Genomic DNA, 12,056 nt, shown 5'->3' with positions numbered 1-12,056 from the left:
GTCGCAGGTTTTCCCTCATCTGTAGAATCGACTGTCCGTCTTTACTGTTTGCAATCGCCTCTAGGATGGTCACCCGTCACCAGAGCGTAAAATTCTCCACTGAACTCTGATTCCCGGAGGATGTTCGCAGATGCTGTGTCAGCGTCGTTGTATTGCAGTATTAAGTGCTCTAGACGAGTGATTTCAGACACGGAATAGAGTGAGGTGTCGAAAACGTGACTGAGGAATATCTTGATTGCTGAATGATACAAACTAATGAGTAAGCCCGAATGTTCTTGAGCGGCTACTGGGATGGACTGAACTATGGCATAGCAGACAAAGGTCATCATTCCAGGCGCATATTCAATGCAGCTGGACTTTCTAGTCGATGTAATTGAATCGACGCCAGCGCTTGAAGCGCAGAATGCGTTGTTTGGACGACAAGCATTCAGCCAAGTAGAGGAGTTTACTAGATTCAAGATCAGGTTAGTACCACAGAATTTTCACCTCACAGCACGTAGCGTCATAACATCACGACATCACGGAGGCAGCCATGCGATAGCACAGCGATGCCGAGCCACATCCACGCATGGCATGGACGGGATAGCCAAAGGCCAAAGGTTTGTTCAGGAACGGTCATATTGTCTATGAAACATTCCTCAGCCACCACGCTGACGCAAGTCAACGCAGACCCGTTTGTGGGGTTACTGCGGACTTGAAGATCCATCCCAATCATTGCCGTTATGGTATCCTTTTGTATCATTCCGAGACGCCGTTTCATGCACAATCGTGTTGTGTGAGTGATGGTTGATCGTATCGTATCGTATCGTTCTGGCGCTTATGCGACGAGCTGAACGACACCACCAGCCTCCTTGATCTTCTTCTCAGCCTCAGCGGAGACGTAGCGGGCGCGGACGACGATGGGGACGGCGGGGAGACGACCCTTTCCGAGGACCTTGGAGTAGCCGTAGTCGAGGAGGTTGAGGACGGGGGCGTTGCCGGACTTGTTGGCGAGGTACTCGGCGCGCTTCTCGGCGGGGATGAGCGACCAGAGCTTGTCGAGGTTGATGACGGGCTTCCAGAAGAGGTTCTGCATCTTGTGGAAGTACCTCATACCAACCTTACCGAAGTAACCGGGATGGTACTTGTCGATGTTGGTCTGGTGGTGGTGCTGACTAGAATAACGAAGTCAGTGTTTGTTCGACATGCATTTCGTACACGGATAGTACTCACCCACCAGCCATACCACGACCACCGGGATGCTTCCTGTGCTTTCCGACACGTCCGTGACCCTGGATAGCAAGTTAGCAGAGTAAACGAAAGTATTCCAGCGTGACAACATACGGCGGAGACGTGACCGCGGTGCTTGCGGGTCTTGGTTAGGCGGGTAGGCATCTTGGTGTCGTGATGCTGTGGGTTAGTTGTCGAGCGAAAGTTCGAGGGAAGACCGGCGCTGGCGATTTTGCTCGTTGGGTGGAAAAGCTAAGCGAGGTGCGCTAGTGGGGTCACGTGCGGGATCCCTGTTGAAGCGTCACGGCGGTGCGTCCTCGCATGATGTAGGTTGGAGTGGGGCGAGAACATCAACGTGCGCATAGCAGATGGAAGCTGGGAAGGAATGTTGGGTGTTGATTTGAATACGTGGGTGTCGTCTTTCAGTAGTAATACTTCGCCAATCCACCCCGCTATCGCTATGCAATACAACCTCCATCATCGACATCGCTGCCTTCTCGTACTACCCTATCCCCAATACGGTGTCCGCAGGCCCACAAAAGTCGACCCAACACCATCACCCGAGTCCTCCTTCTTGCGCTGTCCAGCAAGCTATTCAAAGTCAGCATTCGCGTTCCGAAGTAACACCATCAGATGCCAAGTACCTCTAACTGAATATGCCTATGCACATGCACCAGCCAATCCACATAACTCTGCGCCTCATTATTCCGATCCTCGTACAACAACCTCGCAAATTCGTATTCCGCGCCATCGAGACCCTGTCTCGCAAGTTGGATAGTAAGCGCCTTGGACGCCCTCGTACCTTCAAGGTACTGCAGAATATTCCTGACTTGAGCATTGAGGTGGGTTTCGAGGACGGGGAGGGTAGATTGGAAGGGATCGAGCGCTTTCAGACTGTTGTTGCCTTCGCCGAAGAGGTCTTCGAGGAGGTTGGGTGAGACTTGTGTGTGCAGCCATAGGAGGCAGACTTGGCCGTTGTCGACGATGTAGGCGCCGCCTTCTTCGACTTTGGAGAAGGAGGCGCGGATGTTTTCTGGCATTACGAGGTGGCCCTTCTCGTTTGCGAAACCGTCGCGCGCGTCGAGGTTGTGAATTGCGATGATGCGGGGGTAGAGGTATAGTGACATTTCCAGCGGACCCATCGACTTGATCATGCGCATGTCGTGGACTCTTCGGTCTGTGGGCTCTTTGCCACCCTTGAAGGCTCTTGACTTGATTAGTCCGAGAATGTACATGCCGAACTCCTTCAGGTTCTCTGGTAGCACGAGCTGTCCGGGAGGATTGTTGCCAGTGAAGTTCTTTCTGTAGCCAGCAAGAATGTCGACAGTCTTCTCCGTCAAGGCTCCCCTAATCTCCTTGAGGTTCTTCTCTGTCATGCGAGCAGCAGCTTCCTTGGCGATGATGTTTACGACGGCATCCTGATCGACAAACTTCATGCATTCACCAGTGTTTGGGCTAACGCTGGCCACGATGTTCGTGCACCGCACTCGTCGCTCACCGTTGGCTGCCGTGTATAGTAGCGCACTCTGGAAGTGAGCATCAAGCTTCGGATCCAGTTTGCCATCGTAGCTGAACATGACACCAATAGCCTTGTCGGCGTCAATGACTCCGAACTCTAGATCGGCGCCAAAAGTGTGGTGGTAGAAGTTTCCGTGGTAGGCAGAGACCTGCAGGCCATTCGAGCAGCGAACCTTCATCAGCGCTTGATATCCGGTTTCTCGCGTGACTGTGTGCTGAATCTCCTTGGATAATTTCAGGATATCCCTTGGCGCATGGAAGTTGGGGTAGTAGAAGACTTCTCCACCTGTTACAGCGGAAACGTGGCCGATGGTCGCAATGTCGAGGTACCCTCCACTGGGTGCAGCAAGGAAAAAGTCCACACCAATACCATTCTGCACCATCTTCTCAGCGACCTTCTTGAATCCAGGATGCTCGGTCTGGAGAAGCTTCTTCTCAGCATCGGTGTTGTGTACATTGTTGTCCTCACGTAGCATCAGCCGACCAGGACCCCAAGTCGGAAGCGCAGCCAAAGAGCACACAATCTTCCCGCCTGTAGCGGACAATGCTGCCACGGCAGAGTTTAAGCAAGGTAATAACGCTGGCTCTGGATTCTTGACTTCAGAGAACATGGTCGGTAGCTGTGCGAGAAGTGATGTGATGACGCTCTTGCACTCCACGGGGTCAACAAACAAGCCTTCGCTGAAGGGTAGGAAGGGATCTTCGAGGTCAGACATGACGAGCATTTGAGCGCTCGTCAAGCTGGCGTTGAGGTTGTAAAAGTGCATCTCCTTGTCGTATGTGACGATGCCAACTTTAGCACCCTTTGGTATCCGAGTCGTAGTCTCGGCGCCCTCTGTCTCTGCTTCTTCGCCATAGAGCGCTTTCATGATGCCTTCACAGAAGCCATGGAGGAAACCACGGTTTACAGCCTCGGCGGTCACATCGACAAGGAACAACCACCGTAGACCGACAGGCTCTTTCGACCAGTATTCCTTGGGTACGAGGAAGTCGACAGTGCCCAAGGTGAGCTCCGGCCGTTGTAGTCTGTCTATCCGGACGCCAGACTGATCGGTAGGCGCAAAGTATTCACCGGGAACGTCGCCCGGGTATGTACACAGGTTGCACACGACCTTGTTTCCGCCAGCCTTGAACTGCATAAACGGATTGATGTACGCGCGACACCTTGCACATCGTGGTGGACCGGACTCGCCAAAGTCCAATACGGGTATAGCTTGCTCGCCTTCTTGTTGAGCAGCAAGCGGCTGCAAGACCATACCAAGCGGTAACGAAGTCGCAGCAAGGGCTTGCGCAGTGAGTGGAATGTTGTTCATGGTCAAACGTGCGAACTTAGGTGAGGAGTTGCCCTGGTCAAAGGCTACGAAGGGGACCGTGGCGGGAGGAGGCAGGTGGTGCTCCATAGTCGGGTATACGTTCTCTAGGTAGTACTTCGCCGGCGCATCGCGCGACTTCGGTATGCTGGGAATCTGCTCGGGATCTACACGTCCTTGAGCTGATCCAACCGCCGCTCCTCCACTCTGATGTGGTGCTGCTGGTGTTCTGGCAGCGTACTGCATAGGTGAAGCCTGCGATCCAGGACTGAAGATAGGGTTTACAGGTGCGGGAAACTGGCTCATAGCGGGAGTGATCTGGGGCTCCATCCATTGCGCTCCTCCGACTTGAGGCGAGTTTTGGTATTGTGTAGGTGTGCCATTCTGCGGCGCTCCGTTGAACGCCGGCGAACTCCCTCCAGGTCCCTCAATATTATGATACGCATGTCTGTTCTTCTTCTTGTGCTTGGGTTGTGCCGCCTGATCCATGCCCAGCCCAGCTGCTCCCATTTGCCCCGCGAGGTTGTTCACGTCTTGATCGCCCTGGTACTGAGGTTGGCCCTGCAGCGCCGAATGGTCAGGGAAATAACCTTCTTGCTGGACTGGCGCGCCATATTGCGCTGGTGTGCCGGCGTACTGATTCGGAGGCTGGGCCATGGCCGGGCTGCCCGTCTGTTGGTAGCCAGGAGGGCCCGCAGAGACTGGTGGGCGCCATTTGTTGGGCTCGTCTGGCCTGCCGGCTCCATTCGGGTTTGGCGAGCCCGTGCCGAGAGCGTGGTATGCGGCGAAGTCAGACATGATCGCGGCGCGGGGATGTTGCGGTGGATTCGACGGACGGGACGATTCGAGGCGGGTCAGGCGTGTGGCGGAGGAACAACGGGGCGCGGAATGGTGTTAGAGATGTTCATATCATGGGGCGAGCATGCTGGGGGGATTTGGGCACAGGCGAAGGGACAGATCTCGGAGAACCAAGGTTGGTGATGTGGCTATTTTCTAGACCTCTGCTTCCATCATAAGAGCGCGTCCGTGCGCTCCCTCACATGCAAGAACGACAGGGTCCATTTACTTGCGTGTCACCGAATGTAGAAGCAGGACAGATTTGTGTGAACGATGTCTTTGCAGGGGTCGCTAAGATATGCAAGCGATTCTCCCTGCTGTTCCTTCCGGCCAAATATTGGTACCGAATCAGTCTCGAGGTATACCAGCCCACCATTGAGATGTGGGCTCTTCAAATGCTCGCCCAAGACCCCTCAGCGCGGCTATACACGCAACTCCCTCATGTGCCCTCTGCAGCGCATGGTTACTACCTCGTTCCTCTTATCTGAGCCGAAGCGCCAGGCGAAGCAGCCCCAGCTCCACCCCATTATACAGTATATCCCACCCATCATCCATCTACTCCAGCTTATCCAAATGCGCCAACCTCGTCAGCACAACCTGTTTACTCGTCTCCTCGATCTCGCCCGCCAGAAACACCTCGTCCAGTATCGCATACACCTTGTAGAAGTTAAACACCAAATCCAGCTCACACACGTTCCCAAAGAAGGCATCTAGCACCTCGACGAAGAAGTGTATGGCTTCGAGGTAGGCTAGTTCGTTGTCGTTTGTGTCGACGCATGCGCAGAAGAAGAGGCCGGCGTAGCGGCGGTACACGATCTTGGACATGTTGCGGAACTCGACGAAGTTGGATTGGTGTTTTTGGTCGCGCGGGGCGATGAGGCGGTGGACCTGTGGATGGGGTTTAGTTGGGTTCGGAGGAAAGGTAGGCAGTGGGTTTGAGGGTTAGGTAGGCGTCGGAGGTGAGGAGGGTGGGTGGATGGGAAGGAGGGTATCGCATACCTCGCCCTTTAACTTGACTTTCTCTTCATCCTACACAATCATTAGCTACTGCGACGTCTCTCAGTGTGTTTTTGTATCTCAACTCACACTGTACGGCGCATACCACTTCGCCAATCTCGTCTTCCCTCTACAATCCATTAGCATCCGATACAACTCCAGGGCTTCCTCTATGCCAGGCCTCCCATCACAAACAATCCCACTTACTGCCTGTTCTGGATGAGAATAAACGAGAGCACCATCTTCGCAATGTGCCTCGGAGTATCAGGCTCAGCGCGCTGAGAGAGAGGTGAAGGTGTAACGAGGACGGCGCCGCGGCGTCGAGGGCGCGACTTCCGTGAAGGAACCTGGCCCGAGCGTCAAGGGTCAGGCACAGGCGCATCCCTGCAGGAACGTGGGCGCTGGCGGACCTGGGACGGAAGTGCCACTTTTAGCCGCAGGAAATCCTCACGTACTGTACGAGTTTCCCTTATCCGTTGCAATCAGCGAAGTACTAATTGCATAGCGCCGCTTGTTTAGCAGACATGCAATTAGCATACATTATCTAACTAAAGAAGGCCGACTAATCAGCAAAACCCCCATTTCACACAGAACACCCCCTACTCCTCACCCGACACAACGGCGCAAACCCCTCCACCATCATATCCTCATCATCCAACCTAACCTGATCCTCCATCCTCTCCTCCACATTCCCCATCACCACATGCCCCGTCTCAGCATATCTCTTATCAACCGAGCCATTCATTCTAGACCTCGATTTCACGCGTCGATACCGCCTTCTGCTCACCAACGCCTTGAGCGAGTCCACCGCTGACGAAGACGAAGACGAGGATTCGGCTTGCGATGACGAAGATGAAGGCTCGTTGCTTGTGTTATCGGGAAGAGCAGGATCAACACTCCCCATAACAACATCCCCATCACCATCTCTCATCGCCATCATCAATTCTCTGTCCCCTTCTCGCATCCTTCTCTCTTCAACAGCACACAACGGACTGCCCCCGCGTTCCCCGGCACCTTTCCTCCGTTCCGCACTAGCACGTAATGCAGTCCATAGATTCGTCTTAACAGCTGCTTTCGACGTGGTGGCGTCAATCCTATCTCCGGGTTTGAGGATACCCTCAGGCATGGTATTGATGATGGGAGCAGTCAGTGTCGGCATACTACTATTGACTTCAACACTAGGGAAGACAGAGTCGACGGGTGTGTGTATGCCGAACTTTTTGCCCCAGCGGCATTCGGAGGGGTAGTCGCATGTGTTCCAGCAATCTTGCTGCTTCTCTGCCACTGCCACTTTATTCGAGCCCTTAATAGTTGTTCCCATATATCTCCTGCTACTGCATTTCGGTCCACCCCTCCGCCACCGCCCAATCGTCTTCCAGCCTTCGTAGTCAAACTCGCTCGGACAAGCACGATGGTTCCGTTGTCTCCTTTTATTACTTGACTTCCGCCAGGACTTTAAGGTCGTGCTGCCGCTGCAGAAATGATGCCCGTCTTCGAGACAGCGGCGCGTTACGCCGAGACGGTAGGTGTGGTGGCATTGGTGGCATTTCCACATCCATGGTAAGGGGCTTGATGGTGCGTCATCTTCGGGTGTGGGATAACATGGAGTGGTTTGGGGAGTTGGTCTGTGGGCTTGCTGGCGGAAGGGAAGGGGAGGTGTGAGAGGTGTTCGCGGCGAGAATGGAGAGGGTGGGATGGAGAGGAATGAGGATTTGAAGGGTGTTGCGAAGATTTGGAGGGAATCTTTTGCTTTTCTTCCGGGCATGCTGGAAGCTCTTGATCGAAGTTTTATGTCGAAGAAGAGGAGCTTGTCGCGTCGTAGACCACTCGACGTTGCGATTTCTCATCTTACACGAGTACCTACCTTTTCTACAGACATCCCCAACATCAGCCTCCACCGCCTCCTGAGCTGCACTACTTCTTTGAGCATTTCCCACGAGGCGTTGTTACGAGCGTTGACACAAGCTGCGTTCAACAGCGGCCTTTGTCATCGTAGCTCAGCCCTACGCGGGGCCACGCAAGCACACGCGAACAAAGAGGAATGCGTTCGTGATCGAGACATCAGACTTCGAGGCCAACAGAACGGACAAAGGATGCGGCTCGAGATCTTGCACAAGACTACCATTATTTCTTAGCGTGTTCCATCTCCTTAACCCCCATCCAATGACATCACACCTCATGTCTAATTCCGTCGCACATCATCACGATGCGAGATCAACTGTCAACCTCCGACTATTGATCGACGCTTTGCACGTGAGTAGTAGTGGTTGTCCACTGCACAGCCTCCCCCACACGCACCCGCCTCACCGGTACACCCATGCCCACGCGCACACCCAAAGATAAGGTCCATCCAATGGCGCCAGCAGCCAGCGCGTTTGCCAGATCGGCGAGGTATGGTAGTTCCCGCTTTCCATCCCAACATTCACCATTCGTAATCGCGATCGAGACCACTAGAATGCATCTCAGGAGATTGACGCCAATGACCTTGGCTTGGGAACAGGCTGCGCGTGCAACAACCAGTCAAACCAGTCATTCCACATCCACAGATATTGAACGTAGCGCATAGCCAACACTCTCCTCTCATACGCCGCCTGCGGTTCAGATAAGCCATCCCCACCGCATCTCAGCACATCGCTATCACAATGTGCGGTACAGATACACATCTTCGATATCTACGGTAAAAGGCTGCGTCGTTCTTGCATCGTGCAGATGTCAAGCCCACTTCAGTGGTAGCATCGGTGGTAGCGTTGGTGGACTGACATCATCTTGCTTGTGCAGATCTGGGGTTCACAGTCTGGAGGAGCGGGAAAAGATAAGAAAGTGAGGAGAGTAGGCTTGGCGTCGTTGTGTAGTCGGTTTTCATTCGTCGAACGGAGGGAGTCGATCGTGCTTAGCATGATAAGAAAGGCTGGGCGGGTGTCGGTGATGTGGAATGTGTCGATATAGGTTGTGGGCGAGTTTGAAGTGATTTGGAATACACATGGGGAATTCGTAAATGGCAGAGATAGTGATGTTGATGTATCCATTCTCGAATTATGTACAATACATGAGGAAAGAAAAAAACTGTAATACAATCATCTAAATGTATATGTCAAAAAGCACAGCTCAAAGACCGCGGGGAGGAGCAGCGCAAGGTGGTATCTCGAAACGGGTAATTGACTCAAAAAAGTCGCAAGCGAACAAATCCAAATCAGCAATGCGCAGGCAGCAAAGAGAAAAGCCCTTAGGTTTGAACCTGCTTCTCGTGCTCAGAGCCCATGGCCATCGCGTGCCTGTCGCCCGCAATGCCCGTGTGCTCGTGGCCTGAGCTGTGTTCCGATGGTGCCTTGCCCTCGAGCATCTGGCTGTGCTGGGGGATGCCGTGGCGCTCGCCTTGGGGTACCGAGTGCTCGCCGTCGATGGGCTCGCCCTTAGCAGGAGTCCATGCGAGGTAGTCACGGCGGACCTCGACGTAGTCGTAGGCGAACTCGCCGAGCTGGTCGTCGTCCATACCGAGGAGCTCGGCTTCTTCAGATGCGCGCAGCTTGAGGCCGGGGATCTTGTCGATGACGAAGGCGAGGATGGCGCTGACGACGAAGGAGTAGGCGGTTACGGCGACGATGTAGGCGATTTGCTTGTAGATCGCGGCGGGCTCGCCGGTGATGGCACCAGCGGTAAGGCCGTTGTTGACTCCGTCGAGTCCGATGATGTAGTCGGCACCGAAGATTCCGTTGAAGAAGAGACCCCACATTCCAGCGACGCCGTGCTCAGCGAACACATCGAGAGAATCGTCGATCTTGATCCAGAACTTGACTAGATGGATGTTAGCGAGCTGTTCGCGGAAAGGTTTTGACAATGTACATACTCTTGGTGGCAAAGTTAGCAACGATACCGGTGGTAATACCGAGGATGACGCTGGCCCACGGAGGCAAGAAACCAGAAGCGGGAGTAGCAGCGACAAGTCCGGAGATGACACCTGAGCACCATCCGACCATGGACCACTTGCGAGCAAGACGCCAATCGAGGAGAACCCAAGTCATGGCGGCGAACATGGCGGTAAGGTTGCTGTTCCAGCATGCCATGACAGCACGGAGGTTGGCGCCGAAAGCGGAACCACCGTTGAAGCCCAACCAGCCGAACCACAGGAAGACGGTTCCGAGGGTGATCAAGGAGACGTTGTGAGGGCGGAAGTTGAGCATCATCTTCTCCTGGCGACGTCCCAGAATCATGGAGTAGGCGAGAGCTGTGCAACCGGAGACGATCTCGACGGGACCACCACCGGCGTAGTCAAGTCCACCCCATGCGAAGAACCAGCCGTTTGCGTTCCAGGCCCAGTATGCGACGGGGCAGTATACGATCGTGGCCCAGAGCCAGATGAAGACCATCATGGGGATTAAGCGACCGCGCTCAGCAACGCAACCGACGACAATGGCAGCAGTGACAGCGCAGAATTGCATCTGAGATGTGTTAGTTCGTTGAAATCGATGGATGACAATATTTGCCGTACCTGGTAGAAAGAGTACAGCAACTCTGGGATCAAAGGACTACCGGGGCTGGGATGAGCCAGAACGCCCTTGAGACCGAACTTGTCGAGGTTTCCGATGAAACCGTTCGTTGAGGGTCCGAAAGCGAGCGAGTATCCCCAGAAGTACCATTGGAAGGTAATGACGGAGGCGGAGAACATGCAGGCCCAGATGAGGGAGAGGGCGGACTTTCTGCGAGCAAGACCGGAGTAGAGGAATGCGAGACCGGGAACCATGATCATCACCATGGCCGAGGCCACGAGGATGTAGGCCTGGTCACCCGCAGAGAACCATTGGTTCAAGTTCTCGGTGACTGATGTTCATGTTAGCCGTTTGTCGCACACGATGCGGATGTTGCGCTCGGCACGTGCGCAATGGTACATGGGGACTTGTACTCACCAGAGTCACCACCAGTGATATCATCGGTGCCATTGAACTGCGCCGGAGGGCCGACCCACGAGTACGACATCGTGAAGGGAGTCCTAGGGGATTGTCGGGGTACTAAGGAGATCTGGGGTCCTTAAGTACTATGGGGAAAGGGAGGACGGTTCCACGGTAGGGCCTGTGGAAGAAAAGAGAAGTGATCAAAAGCTGGATCGGTGCCAGTAATATAAGCTGCTACAGGGAGATTCCGGAAGCCCTACTGTAGATTACGGTAGATGCGCCGGGACCTTTATGGGTGGAACTTGCTGTACTACTCTTATCTATCCTGGTCCACGGGCCATCACTCGAGGCAAAATAGACGAGGGTACATCACCCACAGCCGCGACCGTCGTGGGGTTCGCGTTAGATCCAGCCATGGAGCTTTGTTCTTTTTCTGCCGCGATTGATCGGAGCTGCGTCATTGCTGTCTCTAACGATCTAACGCCTTATCTCGCCGGCTCGCTGCTCTGCAAACATGTGACGACGAAGCAGACATGATAAGGCGCGACGCCCACCCACACCGGCGGCCACGTCGCGTCAGCTTGTAGGGACAGGCCTCGCGCGGCGCCTCTCACCACGGGCTCAACACGAATTCGCATAACGATTGCAGGCAACGCCAGTTTCATCCGGGGCGGAAGGCTTGGCGAGTGGGTGGTCCAGGTTGCGTGTGTCAATTGCATTTCTGGCCAGAGATAAGAGAACCGCGTCGCCCAATCAGCTGCCGCCTCGGAGATCGAGCGCGCTAGCTGCTTTGGGTGCCGCATCTTCGCCGGCCGTCGCGACGCGTTCTCTCCAACGCCACCCCGTCCCTGGCCATGTGTTTATGCGATTCACGTACGTTGTGTGCGATAAGACGACCACGGCGGTTTGCTGCCATCCTCCTCGCGTCTAGTGCATCTCACCCCAGGTCTCGCGACATCGCGGTACCGCAGTCGGGCGAACATCGGGCGCCCAACGACGATTCGACACCCAATCTTTTGGGTTTTTTGGTCTTGCCGTTGCGACACGGCGCTACTGAGCGCACGCCCTGCAGAAGGCCCGCGGCGTGCAAAATCCGGCTGTGGTTGAGCAGATCGAGACACCCGTCCGACCGGCCATCGTCTGTGGTTCTTCAACTGACCGCGGCCACTGTCGTACCGTATCTTACCGCATCCAGTAACGAGTCTCCACAAGGGCAGCAGCTAACCTCGTCAAACGCCCAAACTGGGACTATTTTCGAACCAGCTCAGAGTTATTTCCAACGAGCCAGGCAACATGCCGG

At 54.6% G+C, this 12,056-nt stretch overlaps 4 protein-coding genes across 4 annotated transcripts; all 4 read right to left on the bottom strand.

The window, feature by feature from the left end:
• Positions 1-817: 817 nt before the first annotated feature.
• On the bottom strand, positions 818-1,374 carry RPL28 (60S ribosomal protein L28; the record flags this gene model as incomplete). The annotated part of the gene is made up of 3 exons (XM_051502178.1): positions 818-1,154; positions 1,213-1,271; positions 1,324-1,374. The coding sequence occupies 3 exons, from the start codon at positions 1,372-1,374 to the stop codon at positions 818-820; spliced, it is 447 nt and encodes a 148-aa protein (XP_051347618.1).
• A 342-nt stretch (positions 1,375-1,716) lies between these two features.
• J4E92_010843 (uncharacterized protein) lies at positions 1,717-4,835 on the bottom strand (the record flags this gene model as incomplete). Its single annotated transcript, XM_051502177.1, has 2 exons — positions 1,717-1,800; positions 1,854-4,835. 2 exons carry the CDS (start codon positions 4,833-4,835, stop codon positions 1,717-1,719), a joined length of 3,066 nt encoding a protein of 1,021 aa, XP_051347617.1.
• Positions 4,836-5,429: 594 nt separating this feature from the next.
• On the bottom strand, positions 5,430-6,112 carry APS2 (AP-2 complex subunit sigma; the record flags this gene model as incomplete). The annotated part of the gene is made up of 4 exons (XM_051502176.1): positions 5,430-5,762; positions 5,874-5,903; positions 5,961-6,000; positions 6,078-6,112. The coding sequence occupies 4 exons, from the start codon at positions 6,110-6,112 to the stop codon at positions 5,430-5,432; spliced, it is 438 nt and encodes a 145-aa protein (XP_051347616.1).
• Positions 6,113-9,093: 2,981 nt separating this feature from the next.
• J4E92_010841 (uncharacterized protein) lies at positions 9,094-10,841 on the bottom strand (the record flags this gene model as incomplete). Its single annotated transcript, XM_051502175.1, has 4 exons — positions 9,094-9,662; positions 9,715-10,306; positions 10,357-10,685; positions 10,772-10,841. The coding sequence occupies 4 exons, from the start codon at positions 10,839-10,841 to the stop codon at positions 9,094-9,096; spliced, it is 1,560 nt and encodes a 519-aa protein (XP_051347615.1).
• Positions 10,842-12,056: the final 1,215 nt, after the last annotated feature.

This window comes from Alternaria infectoria, assembly GCF_024043175.1.
Source record: "Alternaria infectoria strain BMP 0036 chromosome Unknown scaffold_44, whole genome shotgun sequence".
Lineage (NCBI taxonomy): Eukaryota > Fungi > Ascomycota > Dothideomycetes > Pleosporales > Pleosporaceae > Alternaria > Alternaria infectoria.
The sequence above is the reverse complement of the archived record's forward strand: the minus strand, read 5'-3'. Positions and strand labels throughout refer to the sequence as shown.